This window comes from Scleropages formosus, chromosome 9, assembly GCF_900964775.1.
Source record: "Scleropages formosus chromosome 9, fSclFor1.1, whole genome shotgun sequence".
Lineage (NCBI taxonomy): Eukaryota > Metazoa > Chordata > Actinopteri > Osteoglossiformes > Osteoglossidae > Scleropages > Scleropages formosus.
Window position 1 is genome coordinate 8,213,187 of NC_041814.1, and position 25,592 is coordinate 8,238,778.

Genomic DNA, 25,592 nt, shown 5'->3' on the forward strand with positions numbered 1-25,592 from the left:
CATAACAGAATGAATTTTATTTCTGAGAAAACCAAAAAAAACCGTCTCTGGACTGCACTCGACATATGCAAAGTCCGCAAGTGGAGTGTGGTGTGAGCGCAACAGACCAACCGCTGAATACATCTTATTGACAGTGTAGCAGAGCTGAAAGAAGGGACTGGGCTAAGCAAGAGCTAGCCTCCTCTGACTGCTGCCAAAGTACCACGCACCTTGGTCCGCACAGTCCTGCATCTATGCACCTGAAATCCTACCAACCAACCAACGCGTAGCAGGACGAACAACCAGTGCCACCATCATGGCAAAGCCTGCAACGCAAAGCTCATTCCCTAAGCAAAACTGGCAAAACATCTGGCATCAGCATTGTCCCACATTTGTTGGGTAATTGTGCAGAGATATCCCCATCTGAAGGATGTTCTTCTAAAAGCCATGGCAGCCAGTACCAGGCGGAGTTATTATTTTCTTAATAATGTCCATTTATCATGTGCTGTCACGGAACTGTGAAGAAAAAAATGGGGGAATGAAAACACCTTCTGTGCCTGGCCTGGTGTTACCTGGGCTGAGATTGACACACAGGTGTTGGCTCAGGTGTCATGCCGTCTGAGGGTCTGCTCATGCAGACTGCTGCGAGTGATCAAGGAAAGAACACATGCAAAGACTCGCCACGGTTCTGCACCGCCCACTGCCACCATAACGCATCCTTACAGACACAGCAAGGAGGAGCGAGGAGTCGCACCACAGCAGCAACACAGAGGTGCGCGGCAATGGCATGTCTTGCGTTCACTGGTACTGAGCCACGACGGGTAGGTGGATAGAGGGAATGCTGGGGAGACGTGTAGGGGACCACGCCAAAGACGCTGTCACTTTGAAAGCGCCAGGCCGGGGGTGGGGCATGGCTCCACTTCGCTTTGGAAATGTTGGCAGCGATCAGAGCTAGCGTGCTTGCTGATCGAGCTGCCCCCCCGTGCTCCAAGCTTGGCCGAGGAGGTCCCGTCGGCTCCCAGCAGACCCTCAGGTGAAACTCAGCCAGGGCTCAGGGTGACAAACGCAGCCGCAGCTGCACCCGAGATGCAGAGAGGACAGGTCAGCCATACGGCTCTTTTGCATTCGTCTCATTGCCAAATTGGCAGAGGAAGCATACACAAAGAGCAGAAAGGCTCCCCGTTCATGCTTCCTAACACTGTCTGTTACTCTTTCTCACACCCATGCGTTTTCACTGCTTGGCACTGTATGCTTTGCTCTATGAAGTCTGGCCTGAAAAACCCTTCAAAAAATTTATAGTTCTGGAAATTAACAAGTACATAAATTAATTTTTGATTAGCATAATACAAGAAAGCTTTAAAATGCAAAAAAGGCTCATCTTAAGCATGGTTCACTTCAGTTTGTAAATGGAAAAGCAATTAACAGTATGCAAAATATGAAATAATTAGAGAATCATACGTATGTGATTCTGGTCGTTATTTTAACTATTAACTGCATAAGCACATTATTTACATGGGACATACATTGAGTTGCATTGGGCTTTGCAATAATAATATGGCTCTGACCTGAAGGAATCTTGCTTGGCTGAGCGGCTGTTATCGTGGGTATAGCATACTCGATGGGCTGCCACATCCAGCTGGGTGAAGCTGGTGAGGGCGATGCCAGGGTGCTGCACTGCATGAAGGTGCCCGTGGTTCGGAGGAACCGATACCGTGTACACCAGCTCTTCTGCTTTGCCTGTGTTGTCCATGGCCAACAGGATGTCTGTGTTCAGGACGACCCTGTGACCTTCCATCAAGGTGATGGGCCTGGTGACAAGGGTGATGTCCCCTGAACCAGGAGAGGGGTCAGCAAGGAGTCAGCAAGAGGATACGCAACATAATTACATAAATATAGGAAGAAGCAACAGAATACAGAGAAGTAAGCAGAGGAATAGGGACATTGTTAATGTTCATTATCTAATTACCGCATCATTGTGAAGAAGAAGTAAGTAATGCAATAATATCTACTTTAGGACAAAGTAGTAAGATACATGCAGGAAAGGCCAAAGGATCATAATTATTCTGTAAAATATAAAGCAGCAACACAACGTGGAGGGTTTCATTTTGTGTTTTGTTTGTTTGTTTGTTTGTTTGTTCCTTATTTGGGCATCCACATCTGTTCCCCTTCTGAGTCTTTAATTATTGACACAGGGCCATGGAGGCACCTCACTCTGAGTTCGGGGGCATTCGCACCTTTGCTCCTTTAGGATCGGGGCAGCATGGTGCCAGGAGGACCACAGAGACCATGCTTGGCATGTTCACCCAACTGGCAAAGGCAATGCCACTGCTGGGATAACCTGTGTTCTGAATTATACATGTATGCATGCAGCCACTTTGGCTCTGAGAGGAAAACAAAAACTTCTCCTCGTTCCTTTCATGAGAATGTGCAGCTGCCAGTGAAACAGCCATTTTCAATGATCTCACTTTTTCAGAAATATTTGGCTACAATGAGAAATAAGTTACACAGCAGCCATGGGGCCTATGGATTGCAGCCTGGCACTTAATTGATAAATCAATAGCTTTTATTGCAAAGAATGTCTCATTGCTTTACGACATGTGAAATGTGAACAATATACTGTGGATTGGGGCACTTTCCAATTTGAATTAAATTTTTTTCGTCTAAACCCAGGGAGCAATCATTCTGCGGCAGCCGTTACCTTTTCGTACTGTGCGGAGCGAGATGAAGAAGCTGTGGGGCAAAGATTTGTGCTCCCCATCGGTGAGGAAAAAGTGGAAGCTGTCGTGACCTTTCGTTCCTTGCATGGTTGTGTGCAGGTACCACAGGCGGTTCATCTCCACATCATCTTGCGTGAAGTTCTGGCCTGGTCTCAGATGAATCCAGCCTTCCTCTTTCTGAACAAACATACATTCTACTACCTTTCACCTCAGTATAAAGAGAACAGACTGGCAACTGGCATCAATGAAAGAAATAGTATCAATGGAAAAAAATTAATCCCAGTTTGACTCAGATTTTTTTACATAATTTTGATAACTGCTTCTTTTTCGCTGAGGTTTTTTCAGCCTGTTAAGAAATTTAGGATAAAGAAATCACAGATGTCCACAAATGCACTGCTGAAATGCCTGTTTAGCCCCCTTTAAGTTCTGTGAAATGTGCATGGAATGTCAGTTTAAGAGATTTTGTAGATCTGTATAGATCTTGCGGCTGACCTTCATCTGCAGCTGTCCGAACTTGGGGCCAACACTGAGGATGTAGTACAATTTATGTATGGGGGTGTCCAGGTCTTCTGCATCCAATACCACACTGGAGATAATTCTCTTCTCCATTGCCTCCACTTCCAGACCAGTATTTCTGACCCAAGTGAGAGAAAGAGAGATGCTACATCAGGGGCAGCAGAAGCTCCAAGGCCCAGGCTGTGATTCTACATGGATCCTAAATAAATAAATACACAAATGCATCACAGCCTGCTGACTCAGAGAGAATGGGCCAAACAGGGTTGGCCTGTCATTGCCATCCATGAGGGCACAGAAACAAGCAAGCAGGCGTCTGCCAAAAACACACATTACTTCCGCTTTTTCTGAGTTTACAAGAGAACCCTCTGCCAGTGCAATGAGTCAAAAGAGGCCTGATATGAGGAAAAACTATGAAAGAGCTCATTGCAGTTTGCTCAAGGATGTAACCAAATTCCCAGTCACCAGGCTATAAGGTCCTCCCGCTCCCATGTCACATGTGCAGTGCAGGTTGTGTTGTCCTCCCTTCTATCCCTTTGGCTCTGTAACCCTCCCCCCCCCACCCCCATATCTCCTTCCGTCCGCCTTTTTGGCTTGAAATTTGTCCCAGGGCGTCCTTACTTCAGCAGCCGTGGCTTTTCATCATTGACTGGTAGGACGCGGACGTGCGCCGTCCCCTGGACTGTGTGCCTGCCATCTGTCAGCTGCATGGTGAAAGCGTCCTTGAGGGTTTCCGTGTCATCGTGCATGTATATGATCTTCATTCCTGTGGAGGGTAGAGGATGTGTGTGGGATTTGGGATGGGGGAGGTTGGGATGAAAGGGGGGAAGCACACAGAGGAGAGAAGGGTGAGGAGTGAGTGAAGCCAGTAGCACAGTCAGCCCCCATGCAGTGAGACTGCTTATTGACATAGTTGCCCCAGTGATGCTAGGCACATGGTTGCCCCAACATTTACAAACTCATCCCTTCCACTTTCAGATAGGGAGACTGGAGAGTGAAGGAAAATGACTGATAGCTGCTTGACGTCACTGCACCTGGCTGATGGCCTTTTCGTCTACGGTTGCGCAGTGCAGACCGACTGTGTGGCAGCTGCGAAGAGAACAGCTTCAAAACACTCTGCAAAGGAGGCGGAAGCTCCACGACCCCTGTCTCTAGCATCTGTTCAGCAGGACCCAGCTTACCCGATGTGGGAAAGTGGGAGCCCATTGCATAGCATGGGAGGACAGCTGAACTTGGTGAGTTGGTATTTGGGAAAAACTCATTGAAAATTTGCATAATACACATATATGATTTATTTTGGAACAGATCTTCTGTATATTTATGGAGTAAGGATATAAACAAGAATCTTCAGTAAAATCCTAATATGTCTCTTAGGCTTTCTACCAAGGGCATGGTGGGGCGGCAGGTTTGACTGGTGTCTGCTGTGTAGCAGATCTCAGGTTCGAGCTGTGCTTGGGGTGCCTTCCGGCGGACTGGCGTCCCATCCTGGATATGTCCCCTCTCCCTTTGGTCTTGCACCCTGGGTTGCCGGGTAAGACTCTGGCTCGCCTCGGGACAAGCGATTGTTGATGGCGGATTTTTACTAATCACCAAGTGCTTCCAAACCCATTTTGCAACTGAACAGCCACATCTTTTAATGATGAACAGAAGGAGTGACTTAAAAAATGAGGATTTCTATTAAAAGAACTTAAAAAAATTGATAGGATCATGGCAAAGGAAGCCAGATCTTAGGTTGTTAGGTGTTGCTCTTGGAAGGTCAGATCCTCGAGGTCGTTGAAAGGCTGACCGTGACGAAGTTCCTGCAGGGTGAAATCCATCACACTGAGGCTTCTCTGGAGGAGTTCAGGTCCCATCTCCCTGTAGCGGCTCATCTGCTCTCCGTAGATTCCATTCAGTAGCATCCCGTGGGCTGGTGGCACCACAACTGAGAGGGTGAGTGTGTCTGTGGGGACATCTAAATCCACCGCATCCAAAATATGTGGAGTCAAGTCCTTCATGCCTCCCTCCATCACCTGGGAAGACATGAGATCCCTTTTCTGAAAAAGGCTGTGGCTGCAAGTAAGCTCCAAGGAATAAAAAGGATGAGGAGGTTGAAGAGGACCTATTAGAAGAGATTGTCGAGGACAGCAGGAAAAAACGTTCAGAATGTAGAGTGTAGACTCACAGAGAAGTTGCTGAGGAGCAGTGTGGGCATCTCATCATTTGTAGGACTGATGATTATGTAGAAGGGAACTGAGGCTGACCTCTGCACCCCATCGCTGACTGTCACAACAAAGTGGTCAGCTCCAGGCTCTGTCCCTTCATGCTGAGACTGGACATAGTTGATGTACCCTGCATTGAGGTGCAGCCAGCTGAAAGAGTCTGAACCAAAATAACAGTAATAAACCACCAATGAACTAGTGGAAACATGCAAAATGACAACAAGGAGTATACAGTTCAACTCACAAACTCTGAGTCCTGCGTTGCTCTTCTCAAACCCGGGTGAGGGCAAGGTGTTCTCTATAAAGCCATACTGGGGTGGAACATCAATGGAAAACAGGAGCTGGTCCTGGGGTGTATCAGGATCAGTTGCCCCCAGAAACCCCCCACAGAGACAAGCAGAGGAACCCTCATCCACCACAATCATGTCTCCTGGCAGAAACATGTAACGTAGATATGCATTTATTCATAATCACTACGTTATAATTGTTTAAACATTTGAAGCCATTTCTAACAAACAACGTTCAGATGTCCTGCAAACATCACCATTTTTCTTGACTTTTCCAGATCCAAAGGCTACGGTATAACAGTAATTATGACTGGAGATGGCAATAAAACACACCAGTGTTTCAGTGTGCTACGTTCAAGAATGCACATCAAGAGACAGAGTGGCGTCTACTACCATGCAATGGCCCAGTCTCAGGCATATTCTGAGAAAGTCCGAAAATCAGAGTCACCCATCCCCCCGCTGACTTACACTCCCAGAAAGCACAGAGCGGTACCCCTCTCCTCATCCATCTCTCCCTCCCTCTCCGGTTAGCCCTCCATCCTGGCTCGGCTGCTGGCCAGGCTCCTGCCACCTGGGTGCTGATAAAGCCATCAGGCCCACTCTCCCTGGCATCTGCTCTCATTTACCGTGCAGATAAATAATGAATGGCGAGTGGGCGCTGATGGGGTTGTGGTTGGATCAAGCTCCGCAACAAGGGGAGAAATTAATGACCAGCAGCCTGGGATGGAGGCGATAAAACCATCAGCCAGCATGCGGAGAGACGGGAAAACTGGCCTCCTCTTGTTACTGCTGTGCTAATGCTCTTACGCCAGTCTGTCTTTATTCAATGCAAATTAATTAAACAATTATGTTTCCCTGCAAGTTACTCTAGATTTGGGGGATACCTTTTTTGTCTGTGATTACCGAATTAGCGCAACATAATTCTGATCGTTATGTTGGAATAAATCTTGGCAGTGTCAGCTGAACGGGGGGTGGGGGGGTGATGTCATGTGTCTTCCTTTCTGAACGGGGACTTTCTTTTGTCCCCTTTGCCAAAGCAGCCATTGTCTTCCCCTGTTGCAGGGAGTGTGAGTGTGCTCTCTGCTGCGCCGCTCTCCACGCTCTCGGATGCTAATCCCAACCAGCTGTGTGCGCCTCTGCTGCACTGCAGCCACAAAACCCGTACAGGGATTTCCCCCAAGGTACCTTAGCAGCCCCCCTTCCTGTGCCCACCCCATCCCCTCATTGTCTCCATGTGGTCACTGTTCCCTATTGATAACTAGGGATGTTTTTTTCCTTTCTTATTTGAGGGCTTGACTGTAAAATCTCCGTCCTGGCTCAAGCTCCCTCTCTCTGGGGTTGTGAATGCAGAAGCACAATACTGGGCCCAATGACACTCCCAGCACAGGGCATGTGAATAGCTGATAAGTGATTCCGTGACTTAGCCTGGCTTGCTACCTGTCGCCTTGGAATCCTCATCAAAGGGACTATGCAAATTGGATGTCCTGGTTTACTTCTTGTGTTTGCTCATCTCTGTGAGGTTGATCATGGCATAAGAAACATCAGCCCAAAGCAGAGCACAAAAAGAGTGGGGTGGACTAAATATCGTGTATTGGCTTGTTAAGTCCACCCTCCCTTCTGTAACACTGCAATAGGTTCAAGCTTCAAGCAGAAAGGCACTAAAGTTATGGAAGCAGCTTATTTCCATTTTTAACAGCTACAAAGACCTGTGATGCCCATGCAGTCTTGTACCTAGTGTGATAACAGGGGGCAGGTTATTGACAGGAAGTACAGTGATGTTGAGGTCGTATACAGGAAGGAATCCATGCAAAGGGACAGGTGGTGGTGGAGCATCTCCATGGCAGCAGCCCTCCAGAGGGCCAGCTTCTCCATCTGACACAATCAAGGTGACGGGGTCTAAGACAGGGTGGGGTCCGATCTCACCACCTGGGAGAATGAAAGGGCTCAGCTGTTCATGAAACCTGAAAACATACTGAACAACAAAACCTCTGAAGAGATATTCTGATGGGTAACATTCCTAGTTAACACTATAGCCCTACAACTTGGTTAAGTTGTTTGGCACTATTTCTTACAAAGCAATTCACAGTTCTATAAAATTTAGCAAATGGTTGTTTGTTTCACCGGAGCATTTCGTGTGATCAACATTGTGCAAGGGTATTGCATCAGGTCTTGAGCTGGCAGCCTTTTGATTACAAGTCTGAATACAAAAAGAATTAAATATAAATTTATATATATACATATATTTCTATGGCTGTGCTGTACCTGTGTGCACGTAGAAGATCAACCCCTGGACAACATCCCACTGAGAGAATTTTTCCACTGCCATGCCTGCTCTCTGCAGTTCTCCTTGGGCTGGCCTCCGTGCCAACATGTACATGAGCTCGGCGTCATCACTGTCTGCATCCGTGGCAGACAGGTAGTCCGCGCTCACCTGCACACGTCCCCCCTCTGCACACTCCAGGCCTGATCGTAGCCCGGCACCGAGCAGGGGCGGCTCATCATTCACAGGCAGGATCTGAGCATGAACAGTGACAACACAGAAGTACAGTGACAAGCAGGAATTTTTAACATCATGCACTTTGTTTCCCATGCACTTGCCCATCTACAAAAACTATGTATTTGCTAAAGCATTTCAACACTTTGATCAAAAGTACCTCTTTGTTGAACTTTTACTCAGCAACAGCACATTTCCCTTTGTATTTCACACAGCTTGACCCAAAAAAGAGTTTGCTCATCCACTGAAAATATTATATTCACATATGCTGGGTATAGTATTCATTGTCAGTCTTTCACCGGTCAATGTTTAAGCATTTGACTCATGTCATTAATGCTTCCTTAATAATGACTCCAGTTCATGTTAGTTTTGTGAGTTGGAGAGAAGAAAATGATCATTAATGTGGCAATATCATTTAGCTGTTGGGACAGAAGATGTTGGTCCTGTGGTGAAAGTAATACCTGCACAGAGAGTGATCCATAAGCAGAGTTTGTGCCATCTGTTGCTTTGAGGTCAATACTGTCTTCAAGAGTTTCGCTGTCATCGTGAATATACCTTTAAGGGGATATATGAATCATGTTTTGTGTATAAAATGTCAATGAAAAATGCGATGGGTACGGTATGTACACCACCAGTAAAAATCCGAGTTACCCAGTTGGAAACTTTTTTCATAATTGACAACATTTATGTTGTCTCTTTAAATTCTAAAAATTCTCCAAATCTTAGAAAACAGCTACCGTTTGCCTTTATTTCACCAACATGGGGCTGTTTAACACATTTCAGTGCTCAAACTTTTGACTGCTGTATGTGGATTAGTTCAGCTACATTGGTTCAACAGTTCCACACTGCCTTGTTTTACCACTACTTTACACTACAACTTTATAAAGAACACAGTAGATACTAAAATTCAAAACTCACTCAGCACTGCCCAGCAAACACAACACCAGAACAAACACACAGTCACACACACCTGACTCTGAGCCTCCTCAGGTCCTGGACAGTAAAGTTGTCCCCTGACAGTAACGCTATACCCTGCAGCTCCAGCTGTCCATGCCGAGGAGCTGTTTGAAGCTGCAACATCAGCTGGGTGTCCTGGCTATCCGTGTCCCGCACCAGGAGGTGCTCTTCGGTCACGAAGCCACTTCCTCCCTCCTCCACCCTCATCAAGTTGGTGAACATCTTAGACACAGACCACAAAGACACTTTTCAGACACCCATTAGATGCTCAAGTTGCTCATAGAGTTAGAGCACTTTTTTCCTAACTTCAGTATTGCTGTGAGGTGCAACTCTCTTGTTTGGCTAAAGCTCCAAGTTGGCAGCCATATTTGGGCAAATCCAGTGATAATTCTCTTTGGTGATGCTCAAAGTTAACTCATCACGTCTACCCTTGCAAATCCCGCATCTTTTTATGTGTCATTTGGAGTCTTACTTCACAGTATTTGATGCCAGCACAAATACCTAGACTGCTAAAATCTGAGTGTTGCATCCATGAGGTGTCATCAGCACAGAATGACATTAAACTTTATTTAAAGATCTGTTCATGTGGCAGTATGTTTCGAAAGAACTGCCACATGCATACACAGATACACAAAAACACACAAATGCAGATCCACACTCGACTACACTTGCACATGCACATACACACGCTTACATACTCTTATACAAAAACAAACATGAATGACCTCAGGAGGCTGGTTGTCCACTGGCATCACGGTAATGTTGAAGACAAGGCCGCTCAGAGTGCCACCGTGCTGGTCATTCAGAGAGAAGATAAACTGCACAAAAAGAGGCTCTGGTCCAATGTCTTCGAGGGGGGGCATGTACCCCACTTTCAGGTGATTCACTGCATGCTGGAGATACAGACAAAGCATTAAGTGCTATGAAAATAATAGCAGAGGGGTGCTGGGACACACAACACGGCCTGTAAGTTTACTAAGAGGTGCCTGGTACCAAAAATTAAAATGGACTCTTTTGATCCTGGGGAAATGTTGCTGAAACAGTACTTTATCGTTCTAGAAGTATAGTCTTGAACTTCTAGCCTTAGAAAGATGGATCTTTCGCACTTCGGCTAAGTCACTTCAACAGCAAGATGATGTTTCGGAGAAAGTTTTTCATGTTTAATTCCCTGAATAAAGAAGCTGAAGGAAATAGTTACATTATTTGTATGTTACTTTACTTGACTCATTCTTAAAGCACTAGACCAATATTGAAGTAGAAGATTAAAGCACCCAGCAAAAGCTTTAGGTTTCTTCTATTAAATTATTTTACTATACAGGCATCCCTCGATTTACGAAATGAATCTGTTCCTGAAAACAGAGCGGATATTGAAATTTCGCATACCAAAAGCCTATTTCACATTTTTGTAACTGACAGTATATCAGTTTTATCTCCAAGATTATCAGCTCTTCGCTCTCCTCTGGCTGCTTCCCATCTGCCTTCAAAACTGTCCTCATTTCACCACTGTTAAAGAAACCCTCTCTGGATCCAGACTTAGTCCAGAACTACAGGCGAGTCTCCCTTCTCCCTTTTCTGTCAAAAACTCTGGCAACAGGCAACCTGTGATCAGCTATCTGCATTCCTCACCCAGAATGATCTCTTCGATGGATATCAGCCTGGATTCAAAGATGGACATGCCACCGAGACAGCTCTCCTGGCAGTGTCAGATGCTCTCCAGTTGGCTAGAGCAGCCTCCCTCTCCTCGGTCCTCATCCTTCACGACCTATCTGCAGCATCTGTCACTGTCAACCACCAGACTTTACTGTCCTCTCTTGGACAGCTTGGCATCAAAGGAACTGCACTGATATGGTTTGAGTCCTCCTATCAGATAGATCCTACCATGTAGTCTGGCGGGGCTCCTGATCATTCCCTTAGCCTCTCTCAATTGGCATCCCACAGGGTTCGGTACTTGGCTCCCTACTCTTCTCAATCCACACCTTTTCCCTCGACCCTGTCATCACCTCCCATAGATTGTTCTATCACTGCTATGCCCACAATATCCAACTCTTCCTTTGCTTTCCGCCCAGAGAAACAGACATTTCTGCGTGCAATCAGACTACTACAGTTTTCCACCTCTGCCTGCTTGGTGGTCCCACACACAAAAGGTATAAAAAAAAACACTAAGGTTTCTGGTTTTGACTCCAATGTGGTTGGAATGACCCTCCCTTCTCCTTCAGAACTTTTTAATCTCTCTCAAAATTTGTAAACGGTCTCAAAACTCACCTCTTTCAGATTCACTTTTCCCTGGATCTCAGTGCATAATAAATCTGTAAGTGTTCATGTTTAATAATTTTTAAATAGCAATTTGTTTAATAATGTAACGTGCACAAGCTACATTACGAGTTAATGTAATAATGTACAATCTCTCATGTAACATATGCTGGTACATATGGTGGAAAGTGATAAATTGCCTGTACTCTGGAATCACGTGTCTGCATCCAAGTATCTCCTCCTGTTGATGTCATGCACTCATTGTATTTTTCTCTGAGATGTTTGTCGCTTTGGAGAAAGGTGTATGCTAATTGAATAAATGTACATGTAAATGTGAATGTAATTGGGAATAATAATCATGGATTCCTAGTCCATCTGAAAGCCTCAAACCAAATATCACTAGACGACTGCAAAACACCAATGTAACTATCAACCTATGATTTCAACCAAATATAAAACATTTACATTTGTATTTACATTTATTTATTAAGATGCTTTTCTCCAAAGCAACATACATCTCAGGAAATAATACAAAAATGCATTACACCTGTTACCTTTGCTGCCTTGCTTTGAGACTGCGCTGAGAAACTTCATGGCAATTTTCTGGAGTTGGACTCCTCCAAGATATTTCCCATTTTTCTTTTTAATTGATGAGTTATGCACAGGGTGAACAATGAACCAAACAGGGATATACTGAGCCTGTCATGTTTATTGTGAACTACTTTTTAAAGCTGCACTGTTCTTAAAATATGCATATATACCTGAAAAATCATCAGCTCAACTTTTCCTGCCTATTGCTCTGCTCTCTATACAATCATTCAATTAAATAACACACCCACTATGTCCAAGAGACACTCCTGTGTAATTTAATACACTTTCCATGATGTTCCACTTTCTTAAAGTAACGCTCTTGCATTCCTGACACACCAACAGACTGAGGTTTTGATGCGGACACACCAACTACAGTACGTTACTGCACTTCCACTTCTTTTTTACAATGTATGGCTGTGAAATTTGGACATGCTTTGGATAAATCTTTTCATACTGATTTTTTGTTCTATCAGCCAAAAACTGGTATGAAAAGCCAAGAGCTGTTATATCGAAATTTTAGATAAAGAGAGCTTGTAAATCGAGGGATACCTGTATATGTTTCTTTAGCTAGCGCTGGTGCCTCCCAGCTCCTGAGCTGTGGGGTTTGGACATGGGTTTGAATCCAGCTGTATGCAGAATTTGCATCTTCTCCCCGTGTCTATGTGGGTTTCCTCAAGGTGCTTCTGTTTCCTACCACAGTCCATAGACATGTTTTACGTGAATTTGTAACTCTCAATTGTATGTAGTGTGTGCATGTGTGAGTGAATAAATATGCAATCGCTGTGTGGTGGACTGTCACCACATTCAGGGTGTACCTTGCTTCACACTATTCTTTTCGGATGGGCTCCAGAGCAATGTGAACCTGAATGGTTATTGATAATGGATGGATGGAAGGGTTGATGGATACTTCTTTAGCAGTTACATTAAAAAATTATTTATTGACGTAATAAGCAAATCAAAACACATTGCTTTACGAAGTCCTATTGTTAGGAAGAAATATAAAACTCTGGTACAGTAATGGGCAATATGTTTTTTTATACAGGAGGCAAACCCCCCCTGCTTTCATAACTCTGTAGGACATATTGTTTGATTACCTGAGTAAAAGACTTCAGCACTGGAACAGTGGGATCCTTCTTCATGGAGTATGCACTGTCAGTATAGAACAGCCTGCCGGCATCCTGCATCCTGCCAAAATGAGTGTTTAAATACAAAGTGTGAAAAACACTAAAAAAATGTGTAAAAATACAAAAAAAGTATCTGATCTGTATGATTGAATTAGGCTGTAAATTCTATTCATTGGGGGGGGACACGGTGGCACATCAAGTTTGGCCAAGGCCTGCTGTGTGGTGGGTGTTGGGTTCGAGTCCTGCTTGTGGTGCCTTGTGACAGGCTGGCATCCTGTCCTGGGGTGTGCCCCCTCCAGCCCCTAAGCCCTGTGCTGCCAGGCTAAGCCCCAGTTTGCCACGACCCTGCTTTGGACCAGTAGTTTCAGACAGTGTGTGTGTCATTCTGTGAGTTTGTTTGTGACTTCTGAGGTCTTCTGTTGATTGTTATATTGTGTACCTTCTACCCCCTTATCTACTCTTTATGCTGAGATCTTTCAGCCCTGAGCCCCACCATAAGCATACCTGGATGCTGTGGGGCTGAAACAGGGCTGAATGATGGAATACATGAGGTCTGTCTCAGGAGACTCTTGGTCCCTGAAGTGCAGGTGGCTCTGGGTGAGGTGGACAATTTCTGTCTCCTTCACTGTGATGGCACGGATGCTGCCTGGCACCTCCTCTGGCAGCTGGTCCTTTACTGGAGAAACATGAACCACCACAGTCTGGAAAAGGAGACAAGAGAGTCAAAAACCAAAGGCAAAACATTTGAGCACTTCCATAAATGTACACAGAACTGCATATAGTAATTCATATTGACTCCATAACCCACCATGAATGGCTGTTTATACTTTCACTTTAAAAAATAATATTGCACCTTCCTTTGGAACAACGGTGTTAGAACTACAAACACCACTCTCCCACTGTTTTTCTAGCATAAAGAGAAACTCACATGTCTTTCTGACAGATTTGGGGGTTGGTGGCTGTCAGAGAGGATGAAGTCAAATGAATCTTCAAATACCTCATCACCAAAGTGTCTGTAATAAATTAAGCCCTGAGACAAATCTCTCTGCAGGAAACTAGTCACTGGCACACCTGTAAGAAAAAATAAGAATAATTAACGCTGTAAACTGTAACCTACCCGTATTCTCGCTTAACATACAGAAATACTGTTGTACAAGGCTATTAAAAAGATTTTGTTTTTACACAATATCAGTTCACTAATAAGAAGTCTTACACCACATTATTGACTTTGGCTTTCGGCCTGCTTTGAGGGCTTGCATCTGGCAACAGACAATGTAGCTGAGCCCCCTATTGGGACCTCAGTTAAAAGAAAAAGAAATGGTAGGGTGGTGGAGAGCTTTGAGCAGCGTATGTGAGACTTTGGAGTTTTCTTTGGCTTTTTAAACCTATTATGTTAAATATTATGTTATCTGTGATTGGAAGATCAATACTGAAGGTAGGGGGTTGCCTTAAAGATTTCTCTTGAACTCTAATTTTCATGAACAATTTTCACAGTACCGTATAGTATGAAGCCTGGTTTATAGTTTTTCAGAATTTTAAAAAAGTCCCGTTATCTTACGCAATATTTTTCATTGTCTGCTATACTATGCAGATGTATATCAAGGAGAAAAGGATCATACTTGCCTGGGAACTGGGCAGATGACCTCTTAATCAACTCTCCGGCTCGTGGAACTGTAAGAACCTTATAGAAGATGTAGTCATCGCTGGAGTCCAAGTCTGAGGCTAATAACATGTATTCCTCCACCAGAACAGAACCCCCCTCCTGCACCTCAAATGCCACATTGTTGATGAGGAATGGAGGTGTATCGTCTTTTGGGAGAATATTGATGGGGAACTTGTGTCGAATGCTGTGCTGACCATCAGAGATGCGGAACACTATATGGTCCCTTATGGTGTCGCTGTCTGAATGATGGTACACCACTACACCCTCATGCAGGTCTTGCACCTTGAACATGAAACCTTTCCCACCTAAGGAGAAATCAAATATATGAAATAAAACATATTTTAATGTGGCAGCTTATTTCCTTGACGCACAGAGTTATTGTTTTTCTTCTAGTTTAGTGTCCTAGTTAACCGTCATAGTTATAACATACATGTAAAAGTGTGGAAAAACACAGATGTCATTGAAACGTGCCTTTGAAACTAAATGTGGCTCACCTATCTGTATAAACAATAGATAAATATTTTATATCGACAATTGTCCAAGTCCCTGCATTTTTTTGCTTTTTTAACTCAGAATATGAAAATAATTTTTTTTTTTGCCTGAAGGCATTCGAGTTGGCTCTAGTGTCCTCTCCCTCATCGATGGAAAACAGAAAGGAAAATGGCGTCCTTCCCAGGCTGGCAGGCCGCTGCCCAACGTGAGGATGGGCTGCTCTTGCTTGCCAGGGAGACAGAAGGGCAAGGTCACCAGACAGATTGAGTGATGAATGGTCTCACATAAACCTAATTAGCTACTTTACCAAGGGAAACGGCTACAAGTCCGACAGAGAGAAAAAACTTGGTAATTGGGCCCAAAGGTGGCTGTGGGCATCAGGCCCAAAAATATAAACACACTTAATGCAGGTACCCAACTCTGAGGGCACTATGTGGAAGTAGAGGCAGATTTCCATTTGGCCGAAGGCATTGGACTAGTCCAATGGTGACTCTCCCCAGCGTAAAAGTCCCAGAGTCAGAGGTCCACAGTGAACAATTCCCAGTGCCAACCAATGTCCTCAAGAGAAACCATGTGTTTTTGGAATAGCCCAACCGAATGCAGCAAACAGGTGCCTTTACAAGCGTGTACTAGCCAAACTTTTGGAAAATAATATTTCCTTGCCCAGGAAGGTCAACGGTCAGTATGGTTTTTTTGAAGCATAAACAGCAATTAAATGAACCACATGCATTGAACAGATTCTGTTGTTTGAGCAGACACTGGTGTTGATCAGATGGTCTTGCATAAGACTGGCATTAGTATATGGTTCTTGTGCAATGGTCTGGAGAAGTTCCAACATGGGAATTTACAACAACATGCTACATATAACAGCAACATCTGAGTATGAAGCTCTCTGCTACTTGGATGTGTGCTGAGTTTTCTGGTTTGGTGTTTGTGGCATGTTGTCTCTGCTAAACCCCTCAGAGCAGTGATAACCTGGACACTGTTTTTCACAATGTAGATCTCTCTAACAGAGAAAGGCGTGTGTCGTACATCTGGACTCTTTGCAGAGTGGCATGAAATGGCATAAGTCTCCTCAATATGCTCCATTCAAGGGCAGTGCAAACAAAGGTTGCCTTGGAGTGCGCTGACATGGAAAGACAGACGCTGCCGCTCCTTAGAAAAGAGGACCGCTGGCGAACTGTCTACAGCACATTTTACACCTGATTAGCGAACACATGCAGGCCACCTCACATATGGGTCCCAGGAAACACATTGCCGTCCGACAGATGGAAAACATACAGAGAAAAAGAAAGAAAACTCATTTAATTTTAGCATCTTCACCTGGTTGTTTTAATTTTGACTATTTTAATCAATGTGCAATTGTTTTCATACACCAACAACGCACTCAAATTTTTCTTTTGTTTATTTTGCATCATACCATGTTTTTCAGAGTATTTAAATCTGGCACAAATCACAGATGATTTTTGCTCCCTAAAAGCTGCAGGGCTCGATAACCAAGATTAATCATTCTTACCTCGCACACTCAGCTGCCCATGTGAAGGTCCCTCCACAGCCACCAAATAGACTGCATCGATGTTGTCACTGTCCACAATCTGCAAATTCTCCCAGGTGATTGGTCTGGATTGACCTTCCAGTAAATCCAGTCCTAAAAAAACCACACATCATCATTGTGACAATGGGACTTGTCATATCCTTAACATCTCACCATCAGCAATGGCAAGAGAATGCTGAGAACAACATTAAAAGAAAAACCAGAATGAACTAAACAGTGAAAATCTTCTAGAATCATAATTGTTCATGAACACAAAGACTACGAAAGAACTGCGAATGTCCTGCAAGATACAGGTTCACAGTGTGGTTAAAACTCTGGCTAGCTACATGCTAATGGTACCCATATTCCAGGACACTCGAGGAGCATTTGTTTCTGCGGTCCGGACTGAGAAGTGAACCAGTATGGTAGGACTGGTAGCAAAGGAAGTGTCAATGGCCTGGAACTCAACCTGTAAGGCAAGTAGAGAAGATTTGTTCAGAAAAGCTATTTTCTGCTTGCTCAACAGTGGGTGTTCAAAAAAAGGGTTAACAAAGTCACTCGTAACACACGTTTCTTCTCACAGAACATAGCAGTATAGTTACAATTAGAGCACGTTTTAATTATAGAGCAAAATTATGAAAACATCTAACTAGCTTTTAGTAAACTCTTGACACCTCAACTTTCCATCTAATTTTGAACACTATAACTGAGCAAACTAAAGTGGCTCACCTATTCAGAGTTAAAAGGAAAAGAACAGCATATTACCTCATAGTTCCTTCTCCCAGTGTAGCTTATGTTAGGGGGCTGATACGCAATTTTCATCTCATGCAAGTCTTGCCAGATAAAGGAGGTGATTGGCTTGGTATGGTCATCCAGGTGAGTGACATACCCCTCTGGTGGGGGCTTAGTAATGTTGAACACCAACTGGTCTTGAGTGGTTTCATCGTCCTTGGCATCGAGTGCAGCAGTGGTCATGGGAGTGAGAATGAACTGGTCCACCTCCAGGATGAACATTGACATGAAGGCAGCATGGGGGGGCTGGTTCTGCATGGCACCATGAATTAGGACTGGGATCCAAGTGCTTTCTGTCTGATTTACAGAGACATGGAGAGCAACAGTATAACTATTGCTAAAATTTGAATGTGATGCAGGGTTTGGTGATGAAGCAAGTTCAAGTCACAATTATTCAGAGGCACTTGAATTTCAGTGGTAAAATATCAGCTTCTGAAACAGGTATTGTTATTCCCATTGAGAACAAAATATTAATGATTAACTATTAGTTTGAATTTTTGCATAAAATGTGGCAGGTGTGGGGGTGCGGTGGCGCAGTGGGTTGGACCGCAGTCCTGCTCTCCAGTGGGTCTGGGGTTCGAGTCCCGCTTGGGGTGCCTTGCGACGGACTGGCGTCCCGTCCTGGGTGTGTCCCCTCCCCCTCCGGCCTTGCGCCCTGTGTTACCGGGTTGGCTCCGGTTCCCCGCGACCCCGTATGGGACAAGCGGTTCTGAAAATGTGTGTGTGTGTGTGTGTGTGTGTGTGTGTGTGTGTGTGTGTGGCAGGTGTTTTGTGTTCACAACCTTTTCATTTGCTTTTGTTTTCAGTCAGTGTCTTTTTCACTGTGTGATTGTCTTAGGGATGCCATAACTAAGAGCAAATGCTGCTATTTCAATACCTCCAACAGTGCCCTGGAGATGTTGTCCCGCAGCTCCACTCTGATTGTAATGTAATCAATCTCGGGGGATGGAGGATTGAGATGCTGGTACTTATAGTCTGATTTCAGGAATTCCTCACAGTTGGCCTTTAAAAAACGTACTTCCTTAGCGCCATGGATGCAGGCTTTGTTACCAGCACATGAGTCTCGAGTCTGACTACCTGGAATACACAACAGTGTTGAAGAACAAACAGCACAAAACTAAGGTGCAGTATGTCTGATCAGTGGAACTAGTGTCCTGTTCTTCTGGGATAGGCTATGGAGTACCATAACCCTGTCTTAATGTAAAAGGTGATAGATACAGAATGAGTGAGTCATATAACAATCCAGCCATCCATTTTCGGAAACATCATGTCCAGTACTGGGTCGAGGTAGAGATTGTCACAGGAAGAACAGGGCATCATGTGAGGTACATCCTGGATCCAAAGCCAGGTCACAGCAGCACACTGACACACAGTCAAGCTTGATTTCTGTCTGAAAATTTTGGCAGTTAGAAAACCAACATCTTTGGTTCATGAATGAACAGTTGCTGCCATACTTACCCATTCTTGCCTCTGAGTTATTTCCAGAGGACCTTCTTATGTCTGTCTTTGGGACTGACATGGAGGATTCGCCCTTGACCAGCTGTCCAAATGCTGGCATGCTAGTTTCAGAGTTGAGAAGACGGACATTGCAGATCGCTCCTGGTCTGCTCTGGAATGTCAGTACTCTGCTGTCAATGATGTTAGACAAGCTGTAGAACTCAGGGACCACCAAAGGAGTTCTCCCAAACTGGATAAGGCTGTCATGGGGGTCCACCACACTCACCCTCAGCAGAACAGTCTCTATGAAAGTCTCAGAATGTGTAAATCTTTGATAAACAAGACAGGGATAAAAAAAAATCTATTAAACACAAACAAAATACATGGATTTAAATGTTTTTACACTGTAGTTTGAATTCCAGGGGATAATATATGCTTTAAGATAGTTTTAACATTATTTCTTTGTTTTGATGTGATTTGTAGTACGTTTAGTTTTTGTAAGTACAATTTCTGGGAAGTTCATTTATGTTTACATGTATTCATTTAGCAGATGCTTTCCCCCAGCATGACACAGAGTTCAGGGCTTGCAAAAGGACCGTTCCACAACAAGGAGTTCTAGATACAGACATAATAATAATAATAATAATAATAATAATAATAATAATAATAATACACACACACACAGAGTCTGAAACCGTTTGTCCCAGGCAGAGTTGTGGCGAGCTGTAGCCTAACCCGGCAACACAGGGCACAAGGCTGGGGGGCACCAATAATAATAATACTTATTATTATTATTTGTTTGATACCTCTGTTTTTCCTGGCACATGTAATTCATCTATCTGCCTAGACAAGTGAAAGTCAGAGGGAAAATACACAGATAATGAAAGCAGACAGTGTGATACACAGTCAGGTGGCTGTTAAGAGGTGATCTGAGATGTGGTCAGATAGAGATGAACTTTGAGACTATTCTTGAGTTCTAAAAGGGCCGTTTTGCAGGTGAGAAGGAGCTCATTCTCCCACATGTAGGCCAAAACTGAGAAGTTTCATTCTTTTGATTCTGAACCCCTTATGAGTGGGACCACTGAGCATCCAGAGATTGAGAGGCTCTGTAGGTGCTAGGGTACTGATCCTATTAAAGAATTGTAGGCAGCTATTCGAGTCTTTCACTTGGTACGAACAGCTAAAGGAAGTCAAGGGTGAGAGGCAAGGAAGGAGAGGCACTATGGCAGTTTGAACTCAGCACATGGCACAACATTCTGGATCACAAGTAAAGGCTTAACGGTGGAGCCTGGAAAACCAGATACATTATAGCATGGACCAAAACCTGAATAAAATGTGGTGTGATGCATAAGTGGACACTGTGAATGTTTTACAGGAATTATCTGCAGGATCAGGTTATGGCTTCAAAATGCTGAGAAACTTTAGTTAAATATTACCCCTTAACCAACGAAGTGGGTGCAGTGAGTGAGTTGTCCAGTTTCCTCAATAAAGATTGAGGAAGACAACAAAAGCTGAGAGATACTTGTAAGACATGACTCACCTGTAGATTCTTAGCATCACTGTGTCCTCCTCCAGTAAAGGACTACCATTATGAATGTACTTGACCTCATCAGGTAAGAAGTTACAGTCAAAAACCTAAGAAAGAGATAATTATTTTTTGGAGTTGTACATGAAATGAAAGCAGGCTGAATGAGGGATTTTCAACGAAATCTTTTTGCTGTGTCTCCATACGGTCTTCATGCATACCTGAGGTGTGAGTTTGCCAACTCTTTGTGTCACGGGTTCATTCAATACCACTTCCACCTTGCAGGAATTCACATCATCAGGGAGACTGAGCTGCAGATCCTTGTTGGTCACATAAACAGACTTTCCTCGGCTGACTTGGAGCCCAGAATGCACTTGCACTATACTCTGAGCCCAAAGGACTGGAGACAAGGTCAACAGGGTGAAAAACACCCAGCAGATGACTGAAGCTTCCATTGGGGGAGCAACTTCAGCCAGCTTTATTACAGGCGTTTGAATGTCAGAGTCAAAGTTGAGGTAATGCGAGCTAGGAAAGTATTACTGTAAACAAGTTTAATGAGTTATGCTGGTTATAGTGAATTCTTCTGGCACCCGCTTCTGTCCTCAGAACTTTTCAAACAATGCGTTTGCCCTCCTGTACTTGTTCATTTATTGTGACCTTCAAGGAAAGAAAAAAGGTGTGTTTCAGTTTAACTTACATCAGTAAGTACCAATAAGCATTCTGATGTGACTTAAAACCTAGATTCGAAAAACCATTTCACCCTTCATTTCACTTCAGAGACGTAAATGCCAGGAAATCAGGGGTTAAGCAAGGTGACCTTAGGGAGGTGCTGGGAACCAAATGGGTGGAAAGATCAAAAGGCTATGAGTTGAAGCTGCCTAGTCACTTCTTACCCTATCCAGCAAGACAATAGTGAGGCTGTAGAGCTTTAGGTGTCAGGTGGTTAGAGTGCACAACATGTAGTCAAAGATCTGGTACTACAGGCATTTTTACATAGACCTCTGAGTTTTGTCTGCCTTTTTAATTGTAATATATTTGAGATCCTCAGGGATCTGTTGGAAATATTCATTTACCCTGCTGTCCCATGTTCCAATTCTTATTTTATTTCTCCATGGATGAAGGACAGCTTCCCTTAAGAAGTAAATGCAGATGAATAACCAGCGCAAATCAGGAAAGCGCTGAAGCTGCACAGTGTGACAACAACTTACAGGAAGAGAGAGCACACCAAAAAATTGAAAATAAGACCAAATCCATATTTAATGTGAGAACAGTTTGGAATGACACCCAAACTTTGAAGGCAACGTGTAAATTGTCTAGATTGTGTTATGTTCCTTCAGTCTTACCTAAACAATTTTGCCTTCAGCATTCAGCAGTTGATGTAAATTCCTCACTAGTGATTAATCAAAATGTGTTTCTATTCAAGCTCATTGTTCTGCAGACCGCTCAGACAGCCCACTGAGGTGCTTTGTGAAGAGACAACAGAATCACTTCCAAAAAATGGTGCAGGCCTGCATACCCGAATCGGGAAGAAACAGGTAAAACGAGAAAAGAAGTCACAGAAACAAGGTACAAGAACCTCTCTTTATTCTTTTCCCCAAAAACTGGATTCATACTCCTATAATTGCGCAAAAACTCTCACAAAGGGCTTATCCTGTCAGAGGCATGAAGCTGTAGGGAGAGGAACAGTTGTCACGTACCTGCAGCTGGAGATGTCCTCGCGGCCTCTTCTACTTTGTACCCGCACCGTCTCAGGGAGGAATTCTGTCAGCGTGGCCTCCCGATGACTGCGCAGTCACTGTTTACACTCGAGCACCTTCTCACAAAGAGGGGCCATTGCTCCACAAAAAAACAAGGAAAAGCCAGAACAAAGATGAAGGAAACAAAAGCAAGAAAGGTCTGGGTGGCTGTTAGGGATTGTCTCTCTGCCAGACCATTAAGAGGAGCAGGGCAACATAAAAAAACATGGGATGGGTGAAGGGGGAGAGTGAGAGAGAGAGAGAGAGAGAGAGAACGAGAGAGAGAGCTTTACCTCAAAACACAGGAAATGTGCAGAACAGCTCCAAAAGTTTTACTTCTTTATCGCTCTCCTGCATTCACAAGCCCAGATGTTCATATTCCCCAAAGAGGGAAGGAAAACCTCAGGCCCCTGTGCAGATGCCTGCTGTACTAAGGAAAGAAGGAAGAAAAATAGCCCTGGCTTGCGGCTGAATAGCTCACATAATGAGCTCAGGAACTCATTCATGGCAAAGAGGCAAAGATATTCTTTGGTAAAAGTTTGTGGATAAAATGCTGAAAGAAGCATTCCAAGAAGAATTTTTGAATTGCGAAATGATTTTTTTGGTTGTTTGGATCGTTTTGGATCGTGGGAACCATTCACACATTCACATGGGCACGTGCACACACACAGACACAAAGAAACACGCAGACAAACATGCACACATGGGTACTCTACTAAAATCTTCTTGCCCCAGGCTGACCTGTGGGACAAATACATACCTCTTCCCTGCTGGGCCACTCCTTTGAGCAGAGACTGCAGAGTTGACCTCTTCACTCCTTCCGGTCTTTTCCTCGACTGAGCACACACACGGACACCACAACTATTTAGATTTATTCAGCTGGTGCACAGGTTGAGAGAAAAGTGACCATACTGTGATACAGCCAATAATAATAATAGAATAATACGTAATAATAATATCTGAAAGCAGCAAAGGTCCTTTTTGGCAAGAATTCTGTCATGTTGTTTTTTCAATTCGCTGAAAAAAATTCATTTAAACAGAATTCATAACAAGAGTGTCATTGAAAAACTCCTAAGGATTATTAATTCTTAAGAACATGTACTTTAACTGCTCTAGATATCAGTCAGCATGGGATAGAATATGGAGGAGTGAGCTTACCTTTATACAGTGTAAACTTATGGTTATTTGGGCTGATGTCCACAGGCTCAGGAAACTATCACGAGAGAAAGAAACAAATGGAGGATGGAGGTGTTGCTTTGTATGAAGACACAATATATTAAAGGTAGTTCATAGTTAACACCTCCCTTTAATTAATTAAGCTCTTATGCTACTCACTGTTGGTACTACTAGCCGAGGGGAGCAGTATTTAAATAAAGACTGTAAAGAAGTGTAATTTTTTTCTGCTATATTTGTGCCACCTACTTCTCATTACTTCAGAATTTTTCAGATTTAATGTTTAAAGTTTAGGTCCTTAAAAATAAGAAAAACAACCATTACCCGCACCTCACCACTGTCAGGGTAACATCATCTGTGGATCTCATTGTATCACAAATTTGTGTTTTTGCTGACAGCTTCGCTTTGGAGAAAATTAAATTAATTATTATTATTATATATTATATATCATATATTATAACATTAAATTAATAAATGTAAATGTCAAATGCCATTGACTGTTGTCAATTTCCAGTTACAGTCTCCTTTAAAGTGAGATAAGTTGGAGTTTACTTGGTTGACAAAATAGTTCATTTATGGGCAGTGTAAGTGAAATCAGAAAAAAAAATGTCAGTTTAATAGTGATTAATAAGTTAAGAACATTTTCCCTATATTGTAAGAGTTTATTTTTATGAGTTAAACATGCCTTGCTTTTGAACTGTTTAATTGGTTGAGTCACTCCTCTTTCATCCATTTAAGCAAAGTGTGTAGGTAATGCTAAGAGAAACTGAATTCTTCATGTTCCTACCATATTAATATTAGGATAATAGTTTCATATGCACTGTAAAAAATAATACAGGTTAAAAAAAACAGCATTTTGAAAGGATAAATGAAGAAAATGCTATTAGAACAATTAAATAACCTGGGAAAAAGGTTCATATTTTCAAAAAGTTAAAACCTGAATGTTTTCAGCACGAGTCGGTGTAGCCTCGCTCATTCAATATCATTAACCACTTCTCCAAGTTAGAGTTGCAGCAGTCTGAACCCTGTCCCAGAAGCCTAGGCTGCTAGAGCCATCAGGGTTCACCCTGGAAGGGATGCCAGTCAAGTAGACTGTGGATAGTCACATCATGCAGTCACACTCAAACAATATTTAATGTCACTTATTAACCTGAAATGCCTGTATTTGAACTTCAAAAGGAAACCAGAGGGACCTGCCTCAAACACAAAAAAACCATGCAAACTCCACAAAAGCTGAGCAGGATTCAAGCCGATGTTCATGCAGCCCAGACAATGTAAGACAGCAACTCTGCCAGGTGTACCAGCCCTGCCAGTGTACACTCAAACTATTATTGGTCTGAAGTATTTTAGCGATCAGATCAAGAGAGTACAGCAAGTTCATTGTTTCTGGCTAACACTGTTCAGGTTCACCCACAGTGTGTGAGTTACAGAGAGTGTGTGTTCTGCTGATGTATGGATGAGTGACCCAGTGTAAGTAGTGTATCTAGCAGTGTAAGCCACCTTGGTGAATAAGGTGTTTGGGCTGATAACACTGCATAGAGTTCATTGGTGAAAAGCATCTGCTAAATAAATAAATTTAAATTATATATCTAATTTCACAAATAATGGCTTGTATTGAAATAAGAATCAATGCTCTGAGATATCCTTCATATTCCAGGACTTTCCCAAACAAATGCTAAATGTTTAAATAAAACAGTACATGTTAAAGAAAAAAAAATGCCTTTCTTCGTACATTTGCCCGTGACAAACATATTCATGGATCTGGGCAAATAAAGCTGTAACTTCATCAGTGCTGATTATATTACTAAAATGAAAACTCTTTTCTTTTAATTTTTAAATATCTTTTTCCTGTTTTTAGAAAAATGTTGAAGACAGTATTCAGCAACAAAGTCTTGTGCTTAAGTTCTGCTCTGAAAAAAGGAGGGGAGAAACTTTCTATTCCCTGTCTAAGAATTGACTGAATATTTCATAAGAATCCTATGATTTTTTTTGATTAACTGAATTGCTGTCATTTGGTAGATCACCCTTATATTGTTATTGAAATTGCAAAAACATATATTCAGGCATACAAAACACACACACACACACACACACACACACACACACACACACACACACAAACACACG

General features: G+C 43.2%; 1 protein-coding gene across 1 annotated transcript in view; it reads right to left on the minus strand.

Annotated features, from left to right (window-relative positions):
* The window catches only part of frem1b (Fras1 related extracellular matrix 1b), a 30,984-nt gene extending 9,971 nt beyond the window's left edge, over nucleotides 1–21,013 (minus strand). The window contains exons 1-23 of the mRNA XM_018726727.2: nucleotides 20,778–21,013; nucleotides 20,572–20,666; nucleotides 19,053–19,360; nucleotides 18,472–18,671; nucleotides 17,568–17,891; nucleotides 17,163–17,271; nucleotides 16,785–16,916; nucleotides 14,737–15,081; nucleotides 14,042–14,184; nucleotides 13,618–13,814; nucleotides 13,084–13,174; nucleotides 9,874–10,041; nucleotides 9,162–9,370; nucleotides 8,653–8,746; nucleotides 7,960–8,212; nucleotides 7,429–7,623; nucleotides 5,655–5,840; nucleotides 5,374–5,570; nucleotides 4,996–5,221; nucleotides 3,831–3,975; nucleotides 3,189–3,330; nucleotides 2,678–2,873; nucleotides 1,545–1,809 (exon numbers count right to left, since the gene is read on the minus strand). Coding sequence (XP_018582243.2) covers nucleotides 1,545–1,809; nucleotides 2,678–2,873; nucleotides 3,189–3,330; nucleotides 3,831–3,975; nucleotides 4,996–5,221; nucleotides 5,374–5,570; nucleotides 5,655–5,840; nucleotides 7,429–7,623; nucleotides 7,960–8,212; nucleotides 8,653–8,746; nucleotides 9,162–9,370; nucleotides 9,874–10,041; nucleotides 13,084–13,174; nucleotides 13,618–13,814; nucleotides 14,042–14,184; nucleotides 14,737–15,081; nucleotides 16,785–16,916; nucleotides 17,163–17,271; nucleotides 17,568–17,891; nucleotides 18,472–18,671; nucleotides 19,053–19,360; nucleotides 20,572–20,666; nucleotides 20,778–21,011 — 4,454 coding nt within the window. The 5' untranslated portion in view covers nucleotides 21,012–21,013. The remainder of the gene's footprint in view (nucleotides 1–1,544; nucleotides 1,810–2,677; nucleotides 2,874–3,188; nucleotides 3,331–3,830; nucleotides 3,976–4,995; nucleotides 5,222–5,373; nucleotides 5,571–5,654; nucleotides 5,841–7,428; nucleotides 7,624–7,959; nucleotides 8,213–8,652; nucleotides 8,747–9,161; nucleotides 9,371–9,873; nucleotides 10,042–13,083; nucleotides 13,175–13,617; nucleotides 13,815–14,041; nucleotides 14,185–14,736; nucleotides 15,082–16,784; nucleotides 16,917–17,162; nucleotides 17,272–17,567; nucleotides 17,892–18,471; nucleotides 18,672–19,052; nucleotides 19,361–20,571; nucleotides 20,667–20,777) is intronic.
* Between the last annotated feature and the right edge of the window lie 4,579 nt (nucleotides 21,014–25,592).